This window comes from Chaetodon auriga, chromosome 4 (assembly GCF_051107435.1).
Source record: "Chaetodon auriga isolate fChaAug3 chromosome 4, fChaAug3.hap1, whole genome shotgun sequence".
NCBI lineage: Eukaryota > Metazoa > Chordata > Actinopteri > Chaetodontiformes > Chaetodontidae > Chaetodon > Chaetodon auriga.
In genome coordinates, this window is record NC_135077.1 from 7,445,299 (window position 1) to 7,468,305 (window position 23,007).

The following is a 23,007-nucleotide window of genomic DNA, read 5'->3' on the forward strand; positions in this document are numbered from 1 at the left end:
GCAACTTTGTATTGCTACTCTGCAGGTATGTATTATGCGTTGCTGCATCGTTGTCAGCAGCCTGCTTTCTGTGGCCTGTTGTGGTTTGATGGATGAAAGCAAGAAGTGCAAATGAAGCGATAGCAAGTTGCTGTCCATCCATCCATTTTCTAAGCGGCTTATCCTGTTCAGTGTCACGGAGGACTGGAGCCTATCCAGCACACATTGGGACGAGACGTCCGTTGCACCCAGTTTGCCAGTCTGTCACAGAACTAACACACATACAGGACACAGACACAGTCACCCTCTCACTAATATGGTTTGTGTGGAGACTTGGAGAGGCAAGACTGATTAAGTGATACCATTTCTAGTATGAAAACCCAGGAGGATTTTGCAGATGACCCTGCAGATTCCTTATTTTATTCATAGCGTTCAATTTTAAAAAGAAACTATGCTCTGTGGTTCAGATAGGTCTATTTCATGTCTGGCTCTAAAACATAAATTACACCAGTTAACCAGAAAAGAAATTTGAAGCTTCAAATTTGTAGCTTTTAGATGCAAAGTACATCTTAACTTGCTGTATCTAAGTTATATTTTAACTTCCTCTCTTGTATTTCACTTCTTTATTCTATTTCATCCTTAGTTTTTACTATTATTATCAAATAGGTTTTACTCTCCATCCTGTTCTCCATTAATTTTCGTTGCTGCTTTTATGTTCCTTATCATGGAAAAGTTCAATATTTTTTGTCAGTTATTCCATTGTAAGTTTGAGTAAATCACTATTTCTGCAGTATAAATACCCTGAATCTCTCAGTCAGGTTCAGTACACACTGTGGGGAGCTTCACGAGGAGTGGATTGAGGCTGGAGTCATCAAGAGCCACGACACACAGATACAGTATGTCCTTGAAATGGGCTACAAGTGTCACATTCCTAATGTCAAGCCATTCCTGAACCGGAGACAACGTCAGAAGCGTCTTACGTGGGCTAAGGAGAAGAACTGGACCATTGCTCAGTGGACCAAAGTTCTCTTTTCAGATGCCAGTACATTTTGCATTTGTGGTGGAGAGACACAGACCCCAAGCTGTCTGAAGTCCAGTCTGAAGTGATAATTTGGGGTGCCATGTCATCTGCTGGTGTTGGTCCACTGTGTTTTATCAAGTCCAAAGTCTATGGGGTATTGTCACGGGGAAGATGAGAGACGAGAGTGATGCAGTAGTTCCTGCAAAAGGAACTCCCACCAAGTACTGAGTGCATAAATTAATATATTTTTCAGAAGTTTGACATTTCTGTATTATAAATCCGTTTTTTAAATTGATCTTATGAAATATGCTCATATTTTGAGATACTGGATTTTTGATTTTCATGAGCTGGAAGCCCAAATCATCAAAATGAAAACAAAATAGGCTTGACACATTGTAGTTTTCTGAAATTACTGACGAAAAATATTGAACTTTTCGATGATATCCAAATTTTTTGAAATGCACAATATATGCAACAGAAACCAGCAACATACAATATCTATACAAGCCAAGTGTTTCTGTAAATTTATATATATATATAATAAACAACAAAAACATACTAATAATAATAATAATAACAATAATAATAATAATGTATTTTTACAAATCCTCAAAACTACATACCGTCTCCTGTTGTGATTTCTGTGTGAATCAAAATCATGATAATTACTATTACACGGAGGAGAAGTATAAGTGATAGTCGTCCCTCCCTTGCGGGCGCTACTCGGCCCTAATTGAAAAGCAGCGCAGGGCCTTGATGAGGCGTTGAGGGGTGCGCTGGCCCTTTAAGACATGTTTTGACTCCGCACGTGCTTGCCTTATATGGGAGGAGCATCCATCGGTGACCGTTAGTTACCTCCGCCGCCGCTCTGCTATCCTCTGCTCCGCATCGAGCAGCGCTATAAAACCCTGCTGGAGGCGAAAAAAAAAACTGTTTTGTCAGACACTGAGAGTCAGAGAAGCGGAGGAGCGCAACAGCGAAGGAGTACAGAGTATTTATTCGTTATAACTTGTCTTGGACGAGGAATTCACTATATGAAAAGAGGAAGAGTGGACATTCACACCGTTCAGGATCAAGGTCGGTGAGACTGAGGTTTTTTCTTTGAGTTGTGGAGGAATTGTGAGTTTCTTTGTTGGACTAACAAAGGGATGTAACAGTATGCCTCCGTGTTACAGTTAAAAATATTTTCATGTTACTGTTTCTGCAGACATTGTCAGCTTAATGTTTACTTTTTGGCTTTGAGTAATTAGCGTTAACCATCGAAAACTAACATAATTTTGATCTTGAATGTTAATTGCTTCTCGATAATTATTAGCGAGTTATTTTTTTCACATTTTAAGGTCGCAACGTTAAATGAGACTTGTTATGGGCCGAATGCACGTTGAATGTTAATGATAATAACGTTGTGTATATGAAATGTCAAGTCAAGTCCTTGCTGGTTTTTACTCTTACATTTTATCATTCAAGTCCGTATCCTCTTCGACCGTCTGCGACTTGGATTAGTCAAGTTGTCAGGAGCAAACACAGGGCTTCCGGCGAGGTGCTTCAAGAATAAAAGCCTCTATGTGGCAACGTCTGTATTTGATAGCAAAATATAAACCTTGAAGAAGAATTTGAGAATTAAGTAACGAATGTCTAATTCTCTCGTAATGTTCTTCTGTTTAAATTGGTTAAATTATTTTCTAAGGTTTCAAAAGGCTAAATGCAATGTACTTAATGGCAAGTCACATTTCTTGCAGCTTTATGCTGAAATCACGTTCATCTTGCTTGTGGTCTCATTTCTGCTGGCTTGACATCGCTGTGGGTCAGAATCGCGCAGCTGAATGATCGACAGTAACCTGGTTTCAAGAGATCAGTGAGACACAGGTGCTCAAGTCAGTCAGTCAGATGATTCATTTTAATAATCTGTCCTAATGTTGACAGTGAGTCGCAATGAAAAACATGCAAGCTTTTATGACATTTAACAGTATTTAGTAGCATCTATCTTTTAATGCTTTGCCGTGTTTTGTTTCATAGTGTGTGCCTGGTCAGCGCAGTAATGTGTTGTTTTTCACTGTTTTTACTGATGTGCATGTCTGCAGTGATGGTGCAGCGTCGACGAAATGCATTTTCTTTCTGATTTCATTTGTGGTTTGAAGACGCCAAATGTGTCTCGCAAAGCATTGACGCTCTTACATCTTCTTCATCGTAGCTAAAAGCCACTGTCCTTTTGATGAGTTTTCCATTTTGAATGATCTGTCAAGTGTGTTTGGAAAACAATGAAGACAATGGAGTTGAGAAAAAATCCTACATGAGTATGACATAACACGTGAGCGAAGGTTGATGGTAAACAAGTACTGAGGGTTTCTGTGGGCCACTAGAGGCGCCCTGGCTCTGCACCATTTGGGCTGCTCGACACTCAGCAGAGAAGCTTTCCCGTATCTGCATCCGATGTGTTTTTCCCCACCGTGTTTATCAAAATCAGACAATGCATGGAGGGGAAACTCGTCAAAAACCTCTCAAGCTTCTCAGTTAGTAAGATTACAAAAACAAAACATTCCGTTAAAACTGATGCAAGTTGGAGAAAATCCGGTCTTTTTAATGGGTGATAAGCACGTAAACATGTTGTTTGGTTGGATATCAGTCCTCAAATGAAGGTGGGAGGTTTGAACATCCAAATTTACTGTCAGTGCTCAAAATGGGTTGTCAAATTTGGGATATAGTTCGGAGGAAAGAAGGAAAAAATATCCATTCAGTGTGTCCCAAATGTGACAAAGGTGTAAATTGTATATGTTGTCGTCCACACACAACATTGCAGGTCACAATATGGGAATGTAGGTGGTGCTTTTTCACTCATTCATTTCATAGAATCTGTGCCATAGTGTAGTGAAATGCAGTCAGAGAAAAATCCACTGTAACAGCAAAGAAACTGTTGATTTGTGAGTAACGACCAGCCTCTGCGGATGTGGTTAATGTATTAAAACCAGCAGCTATATAAGCTTTAATGTTGTGTTGATCATCTGATCTGCTTTTCAGTCACATCGAATGGTCCGTTGTGTTGTCAGTGAATATCTGTTTAAATTGTGCTCCTTTCAGTAAGTCCACAACAGGTATTTTACATTTTTTGTCGATGAAACGGTTAAATATGTGCTGTGAGTGCTGCCACTAAATCAAGTGAGTCACGCAGAGAAAATAGATGTATCAGGAGAGCAGATGTTGTACCTGGGTCACTGTGTTGTTTGTTGATCCCAAAGTTCCTGTTGGTTTTCGTTGCGACATTTCTGACATTCCAGTGGATTTACTTGATACAGACAGTTTGCCCGTAACTGTGGAAAATGTGTGCAACGCCGCTGAGTTACAGCCATAAAATGTGAAATGTTAACATCTGTGTTGTATTTCATTTTGTGTTTATTCTAACCCTCTTGTCTTTTTGGCCATCGCCTCTGATAATTATTTAATGCTAGAAGAAGGCGTAAATTCTGGCAGCGATGTTGTAAATTAGTTTCACAATGTAAGTAAGTGGAGACCATTGGGGAAGTGGTTAGATGTGATTAAAGTGTCGTCATGATTGCATCAGAGGAATAAGTGGTGTAAAACCATAGAGAGCTGGATCAATGATTTGATTAGGGCAGGGCGTTTTCAGCCCATAAACAAATGATCATCTTTGATCATCATTGTGTCCTCGTTGTGCTGCTGTTCTACTCTCTGACTTCCCATCAGCTGTATTCTGTAAGGCTGCTCTTGTTCCTTAAACTCTAAGTGAACCATCAAACTTTTTTTTAGATGACATAAATGCTGTACATCTAAGACCTATATTTTCTTCATGTGCTGTGACCAAAGGGCCTCAGTCTTGGTTGGCTGGCCTGCTTCTAACTCTTGCCAACTTCGTGTCTGTCTCAGAAAACAGCATTACATACGTAGCTATGTAACTCCGGATCAATAGCTCTGTATTTCTGATTTGTGGGCTTTCCAGGTGTTACTTACTATCCAGATAACAAAGTAATTTGTCCAAAAAGACCCACAAAATCCCAAAACTGCAATCAATTTTTGTGTATCCTGGAGTTTGTCATCTAAATGGACTTGGTGGTCTGATCCTAGTATGTTACATAAAATGAGTTCAAGGACTTTTCACTCTGTTTAAAGAGGATACACAAATAGGCATGAAAAAGTCTTTCCCGCACAGATTTCCATACGGGCTGTATCACATATCACTCAGCAAATCTGCCATAACCCAGTGTCTGGCATAAAGAATGCGTTAAAGTTTATCTCTTTATCTTAATTTACTTCCTATTACTTTGAGTAAACCCAGTAATGCTGTTTAATCAGTGAGTTGTTTGATTTAGATTGAACAATGAGGATGACGCGAGGTTAAAGTGACTATTTCGTTTACATTAAATGTAGTATTGTGTGTGATACCGAGGTGTTAACGGGGTAAAAATTGTGATGACAAAAGGATTAGCAACAACTTTCACCACAGGAAAACTGCCCACCACCCACTCGTCCTCCCAGTTTTAACAGCAGCTTGCCCTTTGGACAGACCAGTGTGCATCAAGCAGACCTGAACACGCAGCGGTTAGCAGCCTTTCTCAGTCATTAGTCGACTTCATTCGCTGAGTGTTGCTGTACTCGTGGCTGCTGCGCATTTCAGAGTGAAACTACTTCCAGTCAGTAATTAGTCTTTGTTTGTGTATTTTAGTTTTAACTGTTTTTTAAGAGTTAATAACAAGCAGCCAAGTAATGCTTCCTGTGCGCATTTTAGCGTTTTTTCTTGATTATTTTTGTGACTGTTATTTTTAATGAGTTGTCTCTTCCTTTTTCATGCCCTAGCGTTCATTTCATGAGTAAATGAATGCTACTGCCATATTTGGTACAGCCGCATGCATTTAGTAATGGTTTGCTCATGTAACAACTTTCTGTTCTGTTTTCACTTCAGGTTTCTGCGTGACTGTATGCAGGATTTACAGTTTTTTGTAAACCGTATCTTTTTCCACAGGAACAAAGCGGGACTGCTGAGGGTTAGTTAGCTGACTGTGTTAAATCTGTAGTCTTTTCACACTGAGAATGGTGTTAATTGTTGACAGTGCGAGCGCTGCTTTTGTCTGTCGTACATGTGCGAGCTCGCAGTGGTTGACCCTCTCTTTTTTTTGCGTTCACAGCGAGGCGCTGGAGCGTGCTCAGTGAGGTTGGGAAGACGTCAACATGGCAGTCTCCACTCAGCTGGGTTTACTGCTTTGGAAGAACTTCACTTACCGACGGAGACAGACTGTAAGTAGGAGTGCTTCAATTTTCTGACTCATCAGAACAATGGAGTCGATGAGTATTCAGTACAAAACTCACTAAATTATTTATTCAGTGGTTTCTTTTATCCATTGTGTTTTTTTTTAAAGTAATGATTGTTTCTTAGAACTTATACTTTTGTATTAAAATGCTTTTTTCACACATCTGAGTATCACATACAGTATTCATTTATGTATGCTACTTGGCAGAATCATTAGCTAACACTGCATTGCTCTCTTGTTGATGCTAATAATACAATCAAGCGTCAGTCCACAAAATAAGACTGAAGACTAAAAGTAAAATGGAGCAGTGTCTGTTCTTTTGTGTATTTCCCGTGATTTTTTTGTCTCAGTCACATTGTGGATTTTTTTTCCAAGATCACATGACTAGTCATAAGGGCATTACAAAGCCTTTGTAGAAGTTTCTAGTTCCAAGGCATATACAGCCCACAACAATGGAAATGATGAAATTATTCTCTAAGCCACTTGGACTGAAAAGCATTAGTTAACAGGTTACAGTGACTCAATCAAAGATGAGATGATGACACGTTCACGTCAGGTCCATTGTCCAGTTACCATCTTGTGCTGGTTGATGCCCACACACTCAAAGTTATGCAAATCAAATTCACTTCCGAGCTGTGTTATAGTGCTTCTTTATGTGCGCGGAGGCTCATCTGCACACAATTAAGCCATTTGACCATGAAGCAGAAACCTCTCTTCAAAGTGACAGCTCGGGCTGCTTGACAATCAGTCCAATTATTTCCAACAAAGGGTTACAGTGTGTTTTCTAAGTCAGTGTCTTTATTCTTTATCCCCACGCTGCATGTCTGCCATTAAGGCCGAGACACAGGCAGTTAAAGTAGATGGGCCATATGGAACAGATGGACTAACTCATAGCCCTCTAAACCCTGTCTGCCCATATTAACCCATATACTTGAACCAGACTCATGGTGGGATTACAGTTTACAAAAAAAAACCCCTGACAGCCCCCTCCACATGTACAGGCACACACACACACACACACACACACACACACACACACACACAGCTCCTGTGAACTGAAAACACACAAAAAACTGGAACGCATAAAGGAAAACCTGGCTCACCTGTCTTGGGATGTTTAACGAATTGTTAAACATTGTTTCACAAGTTTTACTTCCCGAGAATAGAAACCCTTCTTTTGTTTGCTTGGTTAACTTCTATCTTCATCCCTTTTTGCCTTCCTTTCTCAGATCCAGCTGCTGATTGAGATCATATGGCCCCTTTTCATCTTCTTCATCCTGATCTCAGTCCGAATGCATTATCCACCCTACGAACAACATGAATGTAAGCAGACGGGGAGAGAGAGCGGGAGGGAGGGTGACCAAAGCCTTTTTGAGTTATATTAAATTATATTTGTAGATGGCGCAAGACTTGAATTCCTCGATGTAATAGATACATACACAAGAAAGGTTACTTGTGATCTTTCGTGCTAAAACCTGAGAAATATTAATTGATTGCCATTTCTCATGTACCTCAAACACAGTGCAGTCTTAGTCTGTTCTTTTTCTGTTCCAAGACACTGTCTGCTTTTAGACCGTGTTTGCCTCTTGGTTCTTATCCAAGGTTTCCATGTTACTGTCACATAAGGTTCTGTTGGATTTGTCAATATTTGTTTGCACTGTGGGAGCATGTGATAGACCTTTAGCTCCTGGAAAAGGGAATTGCAACGTAATTCGTCAGCAGAACAGGTTTCACAACTTTGACCACATTTATACTCAATAAGATTATCACTGGTTTGAGGCACTTTTAGAGCAGTTACCTACAATAGAGATCCCACAGGTATTGTCATGTGTCATTAGTTTATTAGTACGAGTTTGTCACTAAACTGTGCATGTATTTTCCTGTACGAATTGTAGGTTGAGTCAGTTCCATGGAATACATTTTAAAGCAGGAGCGTATTAAGTACATGTGCCTACTTTTAAACAAACAAAGTGCCAAGTGTAATCAGTACGATTACATAATCACATGATTGTTTTGTTTACCACCAAACCAGCACTGAATTGCACAGTTAACCCAGTGAGCTCCAAAGAAGTTTGTCAGCCTTCTGACCCCCTCTTGCCCCCTTTACTTATCTTTTCAGTATAACCACTCGTTAACCTCAGTAAATTGCAGAAGCAGCAGAAGAATTAGCTGATAAGAGTACAAACAATTGTAAAGTGGATGGTTCCCAGTTCTGCCACAAATAACAACACTTAAGCCTCTTAACTGTTGTTAAGTGACTGAGACAATGATCTTAAAATGGAATGACAGATATCTTGCTGGTTATCAGTATTCTCCATTGAGGCCTCACAATGTCTCAAATTTTTTTTTGCTTTACTAACATTTATGTCCAAATTCCAATTATGCTGTCCCTTTCCTCTGCAGGCCATTTCCCTAACAAGGCCATGCCCTCAGCGGGTACCCTGCCATGGGTACAAGGCATCATCTGTAATGCCAACAACCCCTGCTTCCGTAATCCTACCCCTGGCGAGAGTCCCGGGGTGGTGGGAAATTTCAATGATTCTATGTGAGTAACATGGCCCTCTTGCTTATTCGTAGTTTAATCAATGCACTGCTTTGGTTGACTGAAAGCATTGACTCTATTAATGCTATTTTACATTAATATTGTCCAGTCTTCTTACCAACGTCACAAAATTTAGGCGCTCATCTCAGGCCTTGAATCTTAAAGGGATGTCGAACAGTGTGTCTAATTTAGTTTTCTTCTTGTCTCTTTGCGAACATCACCAGAATCTCTCGTCTCTTCATTGACGCCAAGAAGATCCTGCTGTACACCCAGAATGATAAAAGCTACGAAGGCTACAAGGGCCTGTTGAGGGCCCTCAAGAAGCTTCAGAAGAACACTGCCCGTAAGGACACGCCTTTGATGTTTTAAGTTTTTGAATGACCTACCAATTGATAAGTTCAGTCACCCACCCATTCACATTGATCAGCCAGTCATCCATTTTTGCTCCTAGTCCTAGAGTGTTCCTACTCAACTCCTTATGTGGATATGATCTAACTGCATCACTGACTCATACCCGCAGATTATTCACACATTGGCATTAATGCTTCTGAGCTTCGACTTGGGAAATATTGAAGTTTATGAAAACACATTGTTTCAAAATTAAGCAAGAAGGGCTGTCAAGATATGTAATCTTGAAGATTATCTTTTAATCCTTCACTGCAAACAGCATATTGTAGTTTGTCAGTCTACAGCATAAACCATTCAGCTGGTCTCACAAAATGAAAGTCCTCTCTCCGTTCTGCACGATGTCTTATTTGTTGGAATATTCCAAAGTACAAAGTTAATCAGGCTTGAGCCACTGCAGATCAATAAATTTAGCAAAAAACGGATAAGCAGCGTGTTTAAATTAGATAGGTGACTTTTCAAGGCCGCTTTTGCAGTGTAGCAGCCGATGGAGCTGAGGTTGGCTTGAAGTCTTCAGAGCAGTGTTGAGAGTGTAACTTGCCCCTTCCTCCCCTTCCCGCTGCCTGCTAGCTCTGGTGGGCCCAGCTCCCAGAGGCCTGTAAGTGTTTCACTTCTCAGGAAGAACAGAAAATTGTGCACCACCCTGGCAATCATTATGTAATCACTGCACAGATCTGGTCGAAGATGCCAAGTTGTTCTGATCCCAGTGCTTCCTGTCTGTGATGGCCAGGTCACAGATGTGATAAAGTCAAGCTGTTCTGCCGTCAATTTTACCAATGCATGTAATCATTATCTTAAATTTTAGTGCTAGAGGGAAATATTCACGATCATGACCCTGGCTGTCTTGGAGCACACTAAAATAACACCTGGTTGATGACTCTACCATCGGTCAAAGCAACCTGAAAATAGTAAAGAGGGCAGTGTTGAACTCTGCACTTCCTTCACTTGACTCAGAAAGAAGTCACACAAACACATTAACTTAACTAATTGAAAAAACATTTTTTCGTTTCAATTATCCCAGAGTCCACCTCACTCTGACGTGGTCGGCATGCTGGGAGATTTCCAGCCAACCATGTGTATAAAGACAACCAGACCAAAAAGAAAACATGATGACATTATGAAAAACAACACATTAATGCTGTATAAAATGGGGAATAATACCACAAGGAAGAGCATTACAGGACAGCAGTGGCGTAACTACTGACCTCAGTCTAATTGGACTGGATGCATTTTTTTTGTTCCATTAGTGTTCTCTTCCTTCCTTCCTTCCATCCTTCCTTCCTTTCTCTGATATTTAGTTTCAATAAAAAGGGTTTTAGCTTGGTTTCACATCAGATCCTAATGTAAAGGTAACTTGAGCAGAGTACACCATCAGAAATTATGCAGCAAAGCAGAACAATCAAGTTTCTTCTTGTTGTTTTGGCTACCGTCTGCTCTGTTAGCCCAGAGGTACGGTGTGTTATGCAATGGCCCTGCAAAGCATAGAATCGCCTGTAAAAAGGAAAGAGATTACATGCCAGAGCAGATGAAAAGGAAGCATTTGTATTTATATTTAATTGTCAAAAATCCTAAATTTGCACGTCTCTCAGTTTGATTGTGTGTTATGGGATGTCCTCGGCTGCTTTTATGTCTTTCCTGTCCGTCTTGTTAGCAGTATACATTACAGCCCTGTGATACATCTTCTTTTTATCTACTGTCTGTGGGCCATTACATTTCAACTGGAACGAACAGAGCAGGGGGCTTGCATTGATTTTTTTTGTTTCTTTTTTTATTCAGGCTCGTTTATTATTTGAAACTTAGGCGCATCTGTGCGCTTCATCCCAATTGATTTCCAAATGCACAGCAGCCTGATAGAGCTCAACGCCACATTCTACTCTGTATTTGTCTGTAATCCACGTGAGAGAATGATGTAGCACAGACAGTCAGTGTTGGTGCAGTAAAAGGCACACAGTAATGCTGAGGCAGAGTGATGTTATAGGAGTAACAGCATGGATCAAAGAGCTGAGAGTGGAGCCCCTCACGTGTCTGTTAATAATTCAGCACCTGAAGGGGGACTGTGAGGGGCCAGAGGGAGGGATGGGCTTTTTTCCACCATAGGATGACTACATAAATCACACAGGACATACACTTATTTAATCCAGTCTAATGCATTTCATTTGAGATAGTACCGAATGGCAGAGCAGATAGACGAAAGGAAGAAAATCTACAGACATGTGAACATTTAAGGAACTGAGCTGAGATGTGAGATGCGAAAGGTTTTCTTAATGCCAAATAGATAAATGGATAAATTTCATCTGGTCAGTGTCAAGCTTTTCGTATGCCACAGGTTTTTTTTTCTTATCTTCCCACCTGAAAGTGGATTTGCATAGTAGAGGAGAACATCTTACATTTTTAGCCTTTCACCAACTTCAGCTTTAAAAGACCCTATTTGACTCAAGGGATTGATGTGTCTGAGTCTAGTCTTTTAAAATGGAGACTTCTGAATTTAACCGTGCTGCCTTTTTTCTTGAATGTACGTTTTATTTCAGTCTGCACACACACACACACACACACACACACACACACACACACACACACACATATCCTTGCACCTCTGTCTTATTTCTTATCACATTAACCATAAAAAGCAGCCAAACAACTACCAGGTAAAAATAGAAGGGTAGATTTGGCAATATGCCCGTTCATGGACTAGTTTGACCAGTGACAACTCCGGTTGCTAAGTGTGTGATGTCAGTATCGTCTAATTTAAAAAAGGACAGGCACCAATAGGAGCATGTCCAGACTTGTGAGTGTTAATGATGGGCTCACCCTGACATCTACCTGGCTCCAACATAGGAAAAGCACGCATAAACAAACACAAACAAGGTTTGGTACTTCTAACATCGTCCTGATAATTCTGGGAATATTATGCACTTAAGCAGTGCAAATAAAGACAACGACACACATAAGATAAGAGACTTACTAGAATTTCCATTTGGACAAGATCGTGCCATCCAGTCTGGTCTGTCTTCAAGGGCCTCTGGATGCAATGCACCATGGGATCTGTGACTTCCAACTGGGACACTAATTAGACCTTATTAGCATTCTCTGGTTGTTCCCCCCTGAGATTTGAGGTCACACATGTCGGCACAGGTGCACAATTACAGATGCTCAAAAGTCCATGGAGAGCAGGAACGGATGTATATAACACACACTCACACCTAAACTTCATGTGGCACACACTCTGCACACGGCCATGGCAGTTAGGGAGAGCAGTGCCACACATGGGTTCCTCAACACACAGAAACACACTGTTCTCTTTCGCTTCCTCTCAAGGGGTGTTGAGTTCACTAGAAGCATAATATTTCCTGTTTGTGTGTGTGTGTGTTTTGTGGGGCTGGGGGGAGTAGTGATGACAGCAAGTACAACAAGATTTACTGGAGATGAAGGGAAGGGAAAATGAAATGGAGGGAGAGCAGGAAGAAATCTGTAAAACTCAGACATAGCATAATTAAGTTGTGAACAGATTGGAGGAGACCAGAGCAGTAATCATGTAGTCTATGTCAAATGTATTCATCAGAACAATGCAGGGCAGGGGATTAAATCAGTGAAGTTTCATGCATCAAGTCATGCTAATGTAAAAGTATGCAGTTACAGAGCAGATGGAGACAGCACTGTTAATAACCAAAATAACAGTCTGCTGTGCAGTGGTAGCCTGTGGGCTGCGGGAGCTATTCCTGTTCTCTCTGCATGATTCCTCTTAACTAGTTTCAACCAAACTCTAGGACAAGTTCAGTTCAACTCATGAGTGGATGGATCGAAACTGGGCAAGAGGTGTCTCAAGACACAGAAAAACAGATGAAAGGTTGGGATGGAGAAATTTAGGGAGAGAGAGAGTGAGTGTGTGTGTGAGAGAGAGAGAGAGAGAGAGCGAGAGAGAGAGAGAGAGAGGAAGACTGGTTGGCAGTATTTGGGTCAGAGTGGAATGCCTTGTAGTAACCCAGGCTGAGAACAAAAAGCTGAGGACAAGAGGGGAGTGTGTGTGTGTATGCGAGCAAGTGAGTCTGCATGCAACCACACAGCTGACTCAGGCCAATTTCAGAAATCACTTGACTTCTTTGGAATGCAGCAGCAAAAGTACAGAACAGTGCAGAGTGCAGAGGAGACAGTGTGTGTCTGTGTTTGTGAACTTATCAGTATTCAAATATACCATTTGATTTGGAAACAGTCATTTAATTCAGCAATGTACTTTTGTATTCTCAGTTTGTGTCCACCAATTACTGATGTATTACATGTTGTGGTTGTCATTGAACACAGAAATCACAGAGCTCTTGCACTGGGGTTTCCACGTTAAAGTCACTTTGCGAGGATATGTTTTATAGCTTGTTTTATATGGTCATTGCTTGAGAAGGTTGTTTGCAGCCCACTTTTATAGTGGAAAAGAAATTGAATTTTGCTGTATATCAAGCTTGGGCCACAGCTGTGTTTCTCAGTATTAATCAACCACCGAACAGTTTTTTTCAAAGGGGATTTTGTGTCTCACACTTGGTTGACTCTATGCGTCTATGTTTTTGTTTCTAGGTTTCAAGTTGAAAGACTTTTTGCGAGACAATGAGACCCTTTCCCACTTCCTGCACCACAACGCCTCGCTACCACATCACGCGCTGAAGCAGATAGTGGAGGCTGACGTCAATCTGGAAAAGGTAGGATATTAAGACTTTTCATCACATGCTGCAGGCCTCAATTGGTATTAGCTGCTCATATTGCCTCAGTACCAAAGCAGACAACAGTGTTGTTTTGTGTGTATTATCTTTTTTGTTTCATCCATTTCACATATGAGATAATCACTCTCCCCTGGCCACAGTGCTCGTGCATAAATCCAGTGACCTTGGCTTGACAGTGTCTGATGGGCCACTGGACTCCGCTGTGGCACAGCTAAGCCCTTAATACCCGACAGAAAAATCAGTGTGGGTGGGGGATAGGTGGGTGTGGAGTCTGCTGGGCACCAAAAGCCCCTCTACCGTCTGTCTCATTCTTATGTTTTTATCCCAGAAAAAGACAGTCATATTCTTATTCTTATTATTTCCTTCGCTCTTAATTTCATTCCGCTCTTCACCCCACGTACACACACACACACACACACACACACGCACCTCTTCCTCTCCTTTTTTTATTTGTACAACCCAATATTACAAACATACACTGACTGATTCAGTTACCCAGGACCCCCTCAACAACAGCTCCCGACCCAGCCCACCACATCATCCCTGGTTTGCAACTGGAGGGTCGGTGTCACGTGACTTCTTTCCCCCACCCCCCATGTCTCCTCACGTGCAGGGACAGAGGCTCAAAGACAAATTCACGTTACAGCACTCTGTTCTACCCATCCCTCTCTCCCAGACACCTATTGATCAGATGATGGCTATCCATTAGTCCAGGAAGGTCATTAGTAACATTATTTAAGGAGACGACTGAAAATCAAGGGAAGCTTATTATTGCTGTAGCCCTTATTATATGCAGTGGTTTTGTCAGTTGTTTGATGGCAGTTGTTTTACAGTAGTGAGACGCACGAGAGCAAACGTGAGACGAACATGAAAATCTCTCAAGTGAAAAATATGTTTTGAGTTTCTTGTGGGACGATTAGTGTGATTGCAATCCTCCAAACTCACTGCTGTAAGCCCTGATGTTTTTCCAGTGAAAAGATTACCAGTTGTTCGTGTGTGTGTGTGTGTGTGTGTGTGTGTGTGTGTGTGTGTGTGTAGTCTGATACACATGATGGCATAACAGAGACTGGTCAAGGACATTTAGATGATAAGTCAGTGTGCTCCCCTGTTGCTCTATCTCTCTCTCACACACACACACACACACACACACTCACACTCATACATGAACATCTTGACTCTTTCGGGGAGGACAAAGTCTCTCTCCAGAGAAATGACATAGAAAAGGACATGCTGTTACAGCTGTGCATCCTCTGCCCAATATGTTTTGGAAAAATGAGAGGAGAGAAGCTTTCTTGCATGACAAAGTTGATTTAATCCCCCCGAAAAGAAGAAAAATATAGCTTTTTTAGATGTGTAAGAGTAGAGCTTTATTTGGATTGACATGTCTTGTCCTTGGTGAGCCAGATATCTTTCCGTGAGCATCATTGTTTTGTTCTCGTGGTCAGGTTTCAGGAATGTAACGTTTTTAGACCGATACGTGGCAATCTTTAAAAGGTCAAGAACCATCAAGGGAAGTCTGATGAAACAGGGTTACTCACCACATGTTAATACAGTCGTACTTGTGAAGACAGAGTGAGTAAGATTTTTTTGGGGAGGGAATTATTGGCAGGACACTCTGCTCTATTGTTGTTAATTGTGTATTTCAAAGTAAAACATTTATTTTTTTGTGTTTATTCACACCGAAGGCATATAATGAACCCTACTTGAAGGAGACCAGTCGTTTGTGCCACTATGTGATCACATTAAGATTTGACCCAAACTAAATGAGAAAACGGGATATTTCTCTTTCTCATAGCATGCAGCACACGTGTTTTACATGTTGCTGCATGGTCACATGTTTTAATATTTCTTCACCTTCTCTGATTCACTGTTTTCTTTATTCTCTGTGCAGGTGCTGACTAAAGGATTCGGCTTCCACCTCAGAGACCTCTGTAACACAACGCCCCTGGAGGAGTTTGTTCACATCGCTGACCGCAACGTGTCCCGTCTTACTCAAGAAATTATCTGCAAGTCCTCCGGTGATTGGCTAAACAAGGCCCAAAGCCACTTCCTGTCTAACTTGGACTTCCTCAAACCGATTCGGGTGAGTTTATCCATTGAGTCAATCACATCGAGCAGTTTTAGTTTTAAAATGGATTTGAACTTTGAAAGATAGAAATTCTTAACAGCTTGGATCTTACTCTCCTAGTTTTGGCCCTGCATCGTATTGGTTGTGGTAAAATTTTGCTTAGCAACCTCAAACTGGAGAAGTGCTGATATAGTTCACCACGATGCGGTATCTTGTCCACGGGACCAGGAAGACACTCCCTTCCCATTTTAACTGGAAAATACATGTCATCACTGACCTTTGTTGCTTCACTGCTAGATAGTTTGGTGTCCTCCCACATCAGCAAGATTAGATAGTATTAACATCGATATTCCCAAAAATGCAATATTCTTCAGTCAACTGGGAGTCATATATTGTTTGGGAGTAACAGACAGAAGCAGAAATATTTGGTAGCGATTTCTATTTATTGGCTTTTCCATTTAACAACTTGGGTGTGTACAGAACATGAACTGGGACATCATGAACAAGTGCATACTCACACACATATATTCAGGAAACACACATCCACATGCTGGACAGCTGCCTCTGCGCTTCAGAGGCTTGTTGTAATTGCCTTGTGAAGTCACTTCGCTGCGAGTGGTACATGGGAGCCATTGACTGAGACACTAATGCTATGTGACAAGAGGAGTCATTGTTTCTATAGGTCTGGCATAAAATCACCAATCAAAGCCAGACCCCCTTATTCATCCATTCAAAGTAAATCCCTGATCCCTCATCTTTTCTGCTTACTATGAAACTTTGCACTTTCCCTTGTTTTCCTAACTCATTTTCCCTCCTCCTCTCATCCTCTCACCTCCCTTCCCTGTCCAGCGCCACCTCCGCCTGTGTCTTCCCGCACAGCCTGCCCCCTTCCCATAAAACCCGTGACCTAAATGTGAGTCACGATGGTGAAGGATGGCAAGAGGTGAAACATTATGTGCTGTTGTACTGATCTTTAAACAAAGAAAAAGACAAAGGAAGCGAGACAGAGTGCAACTTTAAAAAGAACATAACTGTTTAAGAAATACATCAACTCAGCAGTGCTCTATAGCCAGAGCCTTGCTGTGTTTGCTGTACCGCTGATTATGTTATTCTGTATACAAAGTCCAAACTTTGATAAACTTTGATGCAAGACCGGAGCTTCCTTTCCAAAAGAAATAAAATTGTGTAAAAAGCAAGGGCTCTTGCACAACTCAACTTTCCTCTGTTAGTTACTTTGTGTGTGGGTGTATGTGTGTGCGTAAGAGAGCGAGGGATAGAAATCATCAAGGTAAAGAGAAATGAGACAGAAGAGTGAGCAAATGAAAGACGGTGAACATACTAGAAAGCTACAGTGTCTTTCCCTCTTCCTAGTCTGCTGTTCTGCCTTCAGCGACACCTGTGCTTTATTGAGTGTCAGGCATTCCAGCAGCTGACAGCTTAGTGTGATAGACGGGAACACACAGGCTCTCACACACACACACACACACACACACACACACACACACACTCCACAGCAGTTTGACTGATGAGAGCATAGGGGGTCATAACCTGTTGTTCTTTCTCGGCTCCCCTCTTGCTTCACCTTTGAACCCCCCGTTTTCCCTTCGTCTTTCTCTCCCACCTCTCCTTTACCACGCCGTCTGTCTTCCCTTCTCACCTTTCTCTCCCTCTGTGATGAGCCTTTTCCCGTCATTTATATTGTGTTGTACCAGATGAGAGAAAACACACAAAGGAAAATTGTAATCACATCTGTTGAGAAGAATAATTCATCCTAAAATGAATAAATAGATACAAAATGGAACATAGTATACATGTTAATTAGGCACGTGATTTTAATTTAACTTTTCCCTGATGTATTAATTGTGCAATTGTGCACAAAACAAACAAACAAACAGAAACAGTGTATAATTTCTGCAATATAGTAAACATGCCCTTTCTCGCTAACAGAAGGACGTGAGCTCGGACCCCAAAGTCATTCAGGAAGTCTCAGCTGCAACCGACTATCTTCTGGAGAACCTGGGATCACTGGCCGTGGAGGTAGATACACCATACACACATACAAAGAACACAGCCCACACATGTTACAACAGGTACAAACAGAACTGCTGAAGTATTTGTTTCCAAAGTTCAGTCTACAGTTTTAATGTTTGAGCATAAAATCAATTTTTACCAGGAGTCAGCTTTCTGTGAATTCACTTAATTAATCATACAGGTCACACATGTAGTAGTAGTAGTAGTAGTAGTACTGCAAGGTTTGGGCAGTAGGGTCACGGTCATATTGACAAAATGAATACAACCCCATGCGTACACTTACTGATTTCAGACCACTCAAAGCACATTCCGATAAAAAAAATGCTTCACTATAATAGAGGCAAAAGTCCTCAAGGTCAGCTGGCCGCCGTGTTTCAATATTGGGTTTGTAAAAGCTTTTAAACTTTGTTCTACCACAGCAGGCTTTGAAGAGCTGAATTCCTCTTTCCTGCATAAACCGGACAGATAACAAACTACAGTCTAAATGGTTAAAGGGGAGCAAAAATTGACATTGAGAACAGTGAAATGCTCCTGTAGGTGGTGGCACATGAGCCTTACTCAACAACCAGGTGTGCTGTCCTCACTGTCTTGCATACCTACTCAGTATAGGATCACATGCACGCACACACACTCACACACCTGGCCCAAGATAACATAGCCCAGTCTGATCAAGTGGAATCTAGTAAGAAAGGAGAGAAGCAGCAGTCGGTCCTTCAAAAACAGACACAGCACATACCCCCTTTCTCTCAGGCTCCTGTTCTGCTGAGTTGGCAAAACATAAAGACCCATCTGCGTGTGTACAAGTGTGTGTGTGTACATTAGCAGGTTTATAGCATTTCCTGTATAAGTGGAACATCAATGAGTGCGTTTTTTCCTCTTTCCTGTTGCAGCCATCACTAATCCTTTTTACCCTCTCTACCATGTGCTTTTTGGCTGGGCGCTGTGTGAGAGGGCAATGTCCAACAAACATGAAAACATGAAGGGTGTCAAGAGCAGAAGAGTATTAACCAGATACATTCTTTCATAACTTCCTTTCACCATTTGTTTCTTTGTTTTTGTTTGTTGATCTTTTGTGCTCCTGTGGAGAGCTTGAGCTTATTTTAGACTGCAGGCACTTGAGGTATGCCATGTAAACACACAGTGGCATATTCACTGAAAGAGCATCTATTTAATCTCTTAATATTTTGCCACTAACAGAAATCATTCCTCTCCATGCTGTATGACGTTGTTAGAAGCAGATTATGTGGGTTTGCTCAGCTGGTTGGTAGATGAAGTCCAGTTTGAGGCTGGCAGAGTGTAGATATGCACTCATGTAACCTCTCCTCTCTAACCGGTAATCATCTGCAGCCTGTGTTTCAATCTGGGGCTTATCACTGTTTGAAGGCAAAAAGACCCACAGCGATGATGTATTTTCAGAATGTCTTGTCAGTAGTCAAGAAAAAGCTCATTTTCACAAGTGTGACAAGCCACATGAAAATTCTGCCAATGGAGCAAAAATGTTACAATCTGACTTTGTATGCACTTAGGCAGACTTGTTTTAGAAATTTCCCGGTCTAATTTCAAATGGAGAACAATAAAGCGACACTTGTCTACAGTCCTAGTCCTAGTCCTACCTAAATGGCAGTCCAGGAAAGTCTGAAACAAGTTCAATAGTGGCAGATTTTCTTCCTTGCTCTCACAAAGATCCTCACAAAACTCACATAATCTACATTATGAGAATGAAGTAAGTTGTGATCAATAGATATTCGTCACTTGTTTCCCAGTTAAAGCTCATCAGTAGTGTTCAGCAGCCATCAATGTTCTTGATTTGTCATCGTTAAATCTCAGCTGCAGTATTATTCATAACCCTTTTCTCTGTTTGTAAGATTATTTTCTTAAGCTCATGAGGCTGGAGGCACAATATGAACTCTAATAATTTGCAATATATTTGAAATATCTTAATTTAAATAACAATAATGTGGACTCCTCATGTTTCCCAGGCTATTACAACTGCGCAGACTAAATGTTGCATTATAATTGGTGGTAATTAAGGAAAGAAAGGTCATTCATTTCCTGCCCACCAAACACCTTTTTTTTGAATAATTTATTGTAATTTTAATCAGCATGCTTCTCAGAAAACATGAATGACATTTCTTTTCTTTGTATTGTTTGCTCCAAGTAGTTTAAGCAGTTGCTTAGCAAAGCATTAGAGGGTGTGTGAATGAATTCCAGTAATCTCTCTCTTTCAAAACCTGATCACCATCATCATGGAGAAATCTACAACCTGGTATCTGTACGGACGATCAATTGGAACCAGATCAGAACCAAAACATTTTAACTCATTATTAGGAGTCATTTTATGTGAGACTTTACACAGATGCTAATCATCAATATTCTTACATCTGTTTGCTTTGACATTACATTGAGATTACATTGTTAGAGAGAGCAGGAGTTTTACAATATTCATCTTACAACCTAGTTTAGGTGTATTTAAAACGCCCCATTTTGTGTTAACAGCTGCTCTGGTCTAAATGGCTGTGAGCTGAGGCGGAAATTTGAACTTTAGTAACCTCATACAGGCTGTGCTACGAGGTTACTCTGGGACGATCCTCTTCTGCTGCCTGTGTCTGTGTGTGTCTGAGTGTGTATTTCCCACCTAGTCACCCAAGTTAACATGAGGATCATCCCTCTAGGGAAGTGACACATACACGCAGTCACACAAAAGCATTTTCAGCAGATGAGATGAGATATGGTCTGCGTGCGTGTGTGTGTGAGCATTTGACACCAGAACACACACACACACACCGAGAACTTTTTAATGCATTAACGCACATAGAGACTCACACAAGCAAACCACCAACACAAAGACCCAAATATGCACCCAGTGCAACACAACACACACACATTACTGCACCTAGTTCTTTGCGAGAGCAGGAAAGCATGTGACTGTCTGATGTGGCTGCAGGCTCAGCTGCAAAGCCACCGCATACAGAACGTCTGTGTCTGTGATCGGAGACGCAGCAGCTCTTTCAGTCTCACTTTCGCTTTATTGGAGAACACTGTTGAATACCTTGTTGACGGGCAGAATAAGAATTGCATGCTGTCGGCATTTGAAATCACACCAAGTCGACAGAGAGAACAGTGTTATTTGTGCTGAAAGAGCCATGCATGTCAGGATCTTCTGTGTGTTTGTGCCTCATGCCTCATGCCGCCTGTTTATGTGTGCATGCGTGTGTGCGTATGTCAGTGAGTGTTTACAACAATTGTCAGTGTAATTGTGCTCTGCTTGTGGAGCCTGCGGAGGTTTGCCTATTGGGAGAACGACCGATAGTAACCTTTCTTTGTTCTCGCAACATCTACTTCTGCCTTCTCTGCTGCAAGCTCATATGATTTTTCTTTCTTTCTTTCTTTCTTTCTTTCTTTCTTTCTTTCTTTCTTTGTCAGTTTCTGCCATCTGTCTCTGACCTCCTCACATATTTACCTCAGGAAAAAGGTGCAATTTCCTCAGCCTCCATTGCACACACACACACAGCCAGAGCTTAGCCTAAGCCCAAGCATATCCTCCTGTGGTTCACACTTAGGAAACAAAAGCTCCCCTCGTATTCCACCCCCACTTTGTGTTACTTGCACAAAAAAGCAAATTCCCTCCTGTCACTCCTTCCGTATCACGAGTTGGTGACATAATCGCTTGTGCCATCAACCAGTTGGGAGACATTAGCTGGGAACTTGTGACAACTTGTCTCTTGACCTGCAGTAACCTCTGTGTGAACCCAAATGAACTCCCTGCTTCCTTCAGCCTGATGTAACACTTGTAACACTTGATAGTTAATGTTGTAGAATATGGAGGACAGTTTCTCTGGAGAGTAGCAGAATATGACAAAAAGCCCTATTGTTTGTTTTTTGTTGTTCATTGTAAGTTTGTGGCAATGACAAGCAATTATTCTGCAAAGTTAAATGTCACAAGAGATTGAAACAAATATTACCTCTGTTTATCCTTGACTGGGAGCAGGTTAGTATGGAATCCCTGCAGGAAAAGAAGAAGAGAAATATGTATGTTTTTATGTTAACTGACACAATAAGGAACTTGAGCATTACTGAGGAAGACTACTATTGAAACCTTTGCAGTTTAACTATCTGACGTCACCAAAAAGCACATTAGACATAAAAGTTCATAAGAAACTAAATGCTTAGTCACAATTTGGCTAGTTCTAACATTGCCAACGATACTGAATTAAAACAGAACTATTAATAGTACTTTGTGCTCTGATAACACGTCAACAGTACTGCACTGCCCCCAGGGTTTCAGCATTGAGACTTTTTTGACAAATAAACACTGTGGAGAGGTAAACCAGCAAATGTTAACATACTTTGAGAAACTCCATGAACATACATGATTGTAGTTTTCATGGAAGTGCAAAAACATGTAAGTATCACTCTAAAGTACATGTTATACACACACCCGCGCGCGTGCGTGCACACACAGTCTGAGGGAGATAGGACAGGGAACAGCAGTTAAATTTATCATAGGCAGGCAGACGGCTAAGTGCAAAGTGTCTCCACCCTGCAGTGCAACACTTGGCTTGTGTCGTGTCCAGAATACCACTCATAGTGCAGATGATAACCTTATCATAATAACTACCTAATAACTAACTAATAATAACTTCAAACCTAGCAGGGAGCTGATTTTGTTTCGGACATGGATCTAAATAGGTCCCAAACTAAAATAATTTTCTGCAGAGTTCTCGTCCTTCATTTAAAGGCAGTATTAATTATCTGAAATGTGCCTTGTCAGGAGACTCTCATGTCTGTATGTGTGTATCCGAGTGATGATCATGACCGTTAGACATTTAGTGTTGCCAACAAACACATCAAATGCACCAAGAACATTTCAAAAATTTGTTTCGATTGGTTTCCTCCCAGCTATTGGTCTGATTCTTAATACCATTTTTACATTGATTTTAGTTTGTTTCAGTGAAAACAGTACCAGCTTTCACTGTGTTTGCATATGGGTCTGTGTGTAT

The 23,007-nt window shown here is 41.1% G+C and overlaps 1 protein-coding gene across 3 annotated transcripts in view; it reads left to right on the forward strand.

The window, feature by feature from the left end:
* Window positions 1–1,927: 1,927 nt before the first annotated feature.
* The window catches only part of LOC143320213 (phospholipid-transporting ATPase ABCA1-like), a 38,830-nt gene continuing 17,750 nt past the window's right edge, over window positions 1,928–23,007 (forward strand). The window contains exons 1-8 of one of the 3 annotated variants that reach the window (XM_076729736.1): window positions 1,928–2,077; window positions 6,136–6,244; window positions 7,488–7,581; window positions 8,662–8,803; window positions 9,025–9,143; window positions 13,766–13,887; window positions 15,800–15,991; window positions 17,924–18,013. In XM_076729736.1, the coding sequence (XP_076585851.1) occupies window positions 6,179–6,244; window positions 7,488–7,581; window positions 8,662–8,803; window positions 9,025–9,143; window positions 13,766–13,887; window positions 15,800–15,991; window positions 17,924–18,013 (825 nt within the window). In that variant the 5' untranslated portion in view covers window positions 1,928–2,077; window positions 6,136–6,178. Of the gene's footprint in view, window positions 2,078–5,602; window positions 5,644–6,135; window positions 6,245–7,487; window positions 7,582–8,661; window positions 8,804–9,024; window positions 9,144–13,765; window positions 13,888–15,799; window positions 15,992–17,923; window positions 18,014–23,007 lie in introns of those variants that run through there. The other 2 variants (XM_076729739.1, XM_076729737.1) reach the window with 2 other exon arrangements.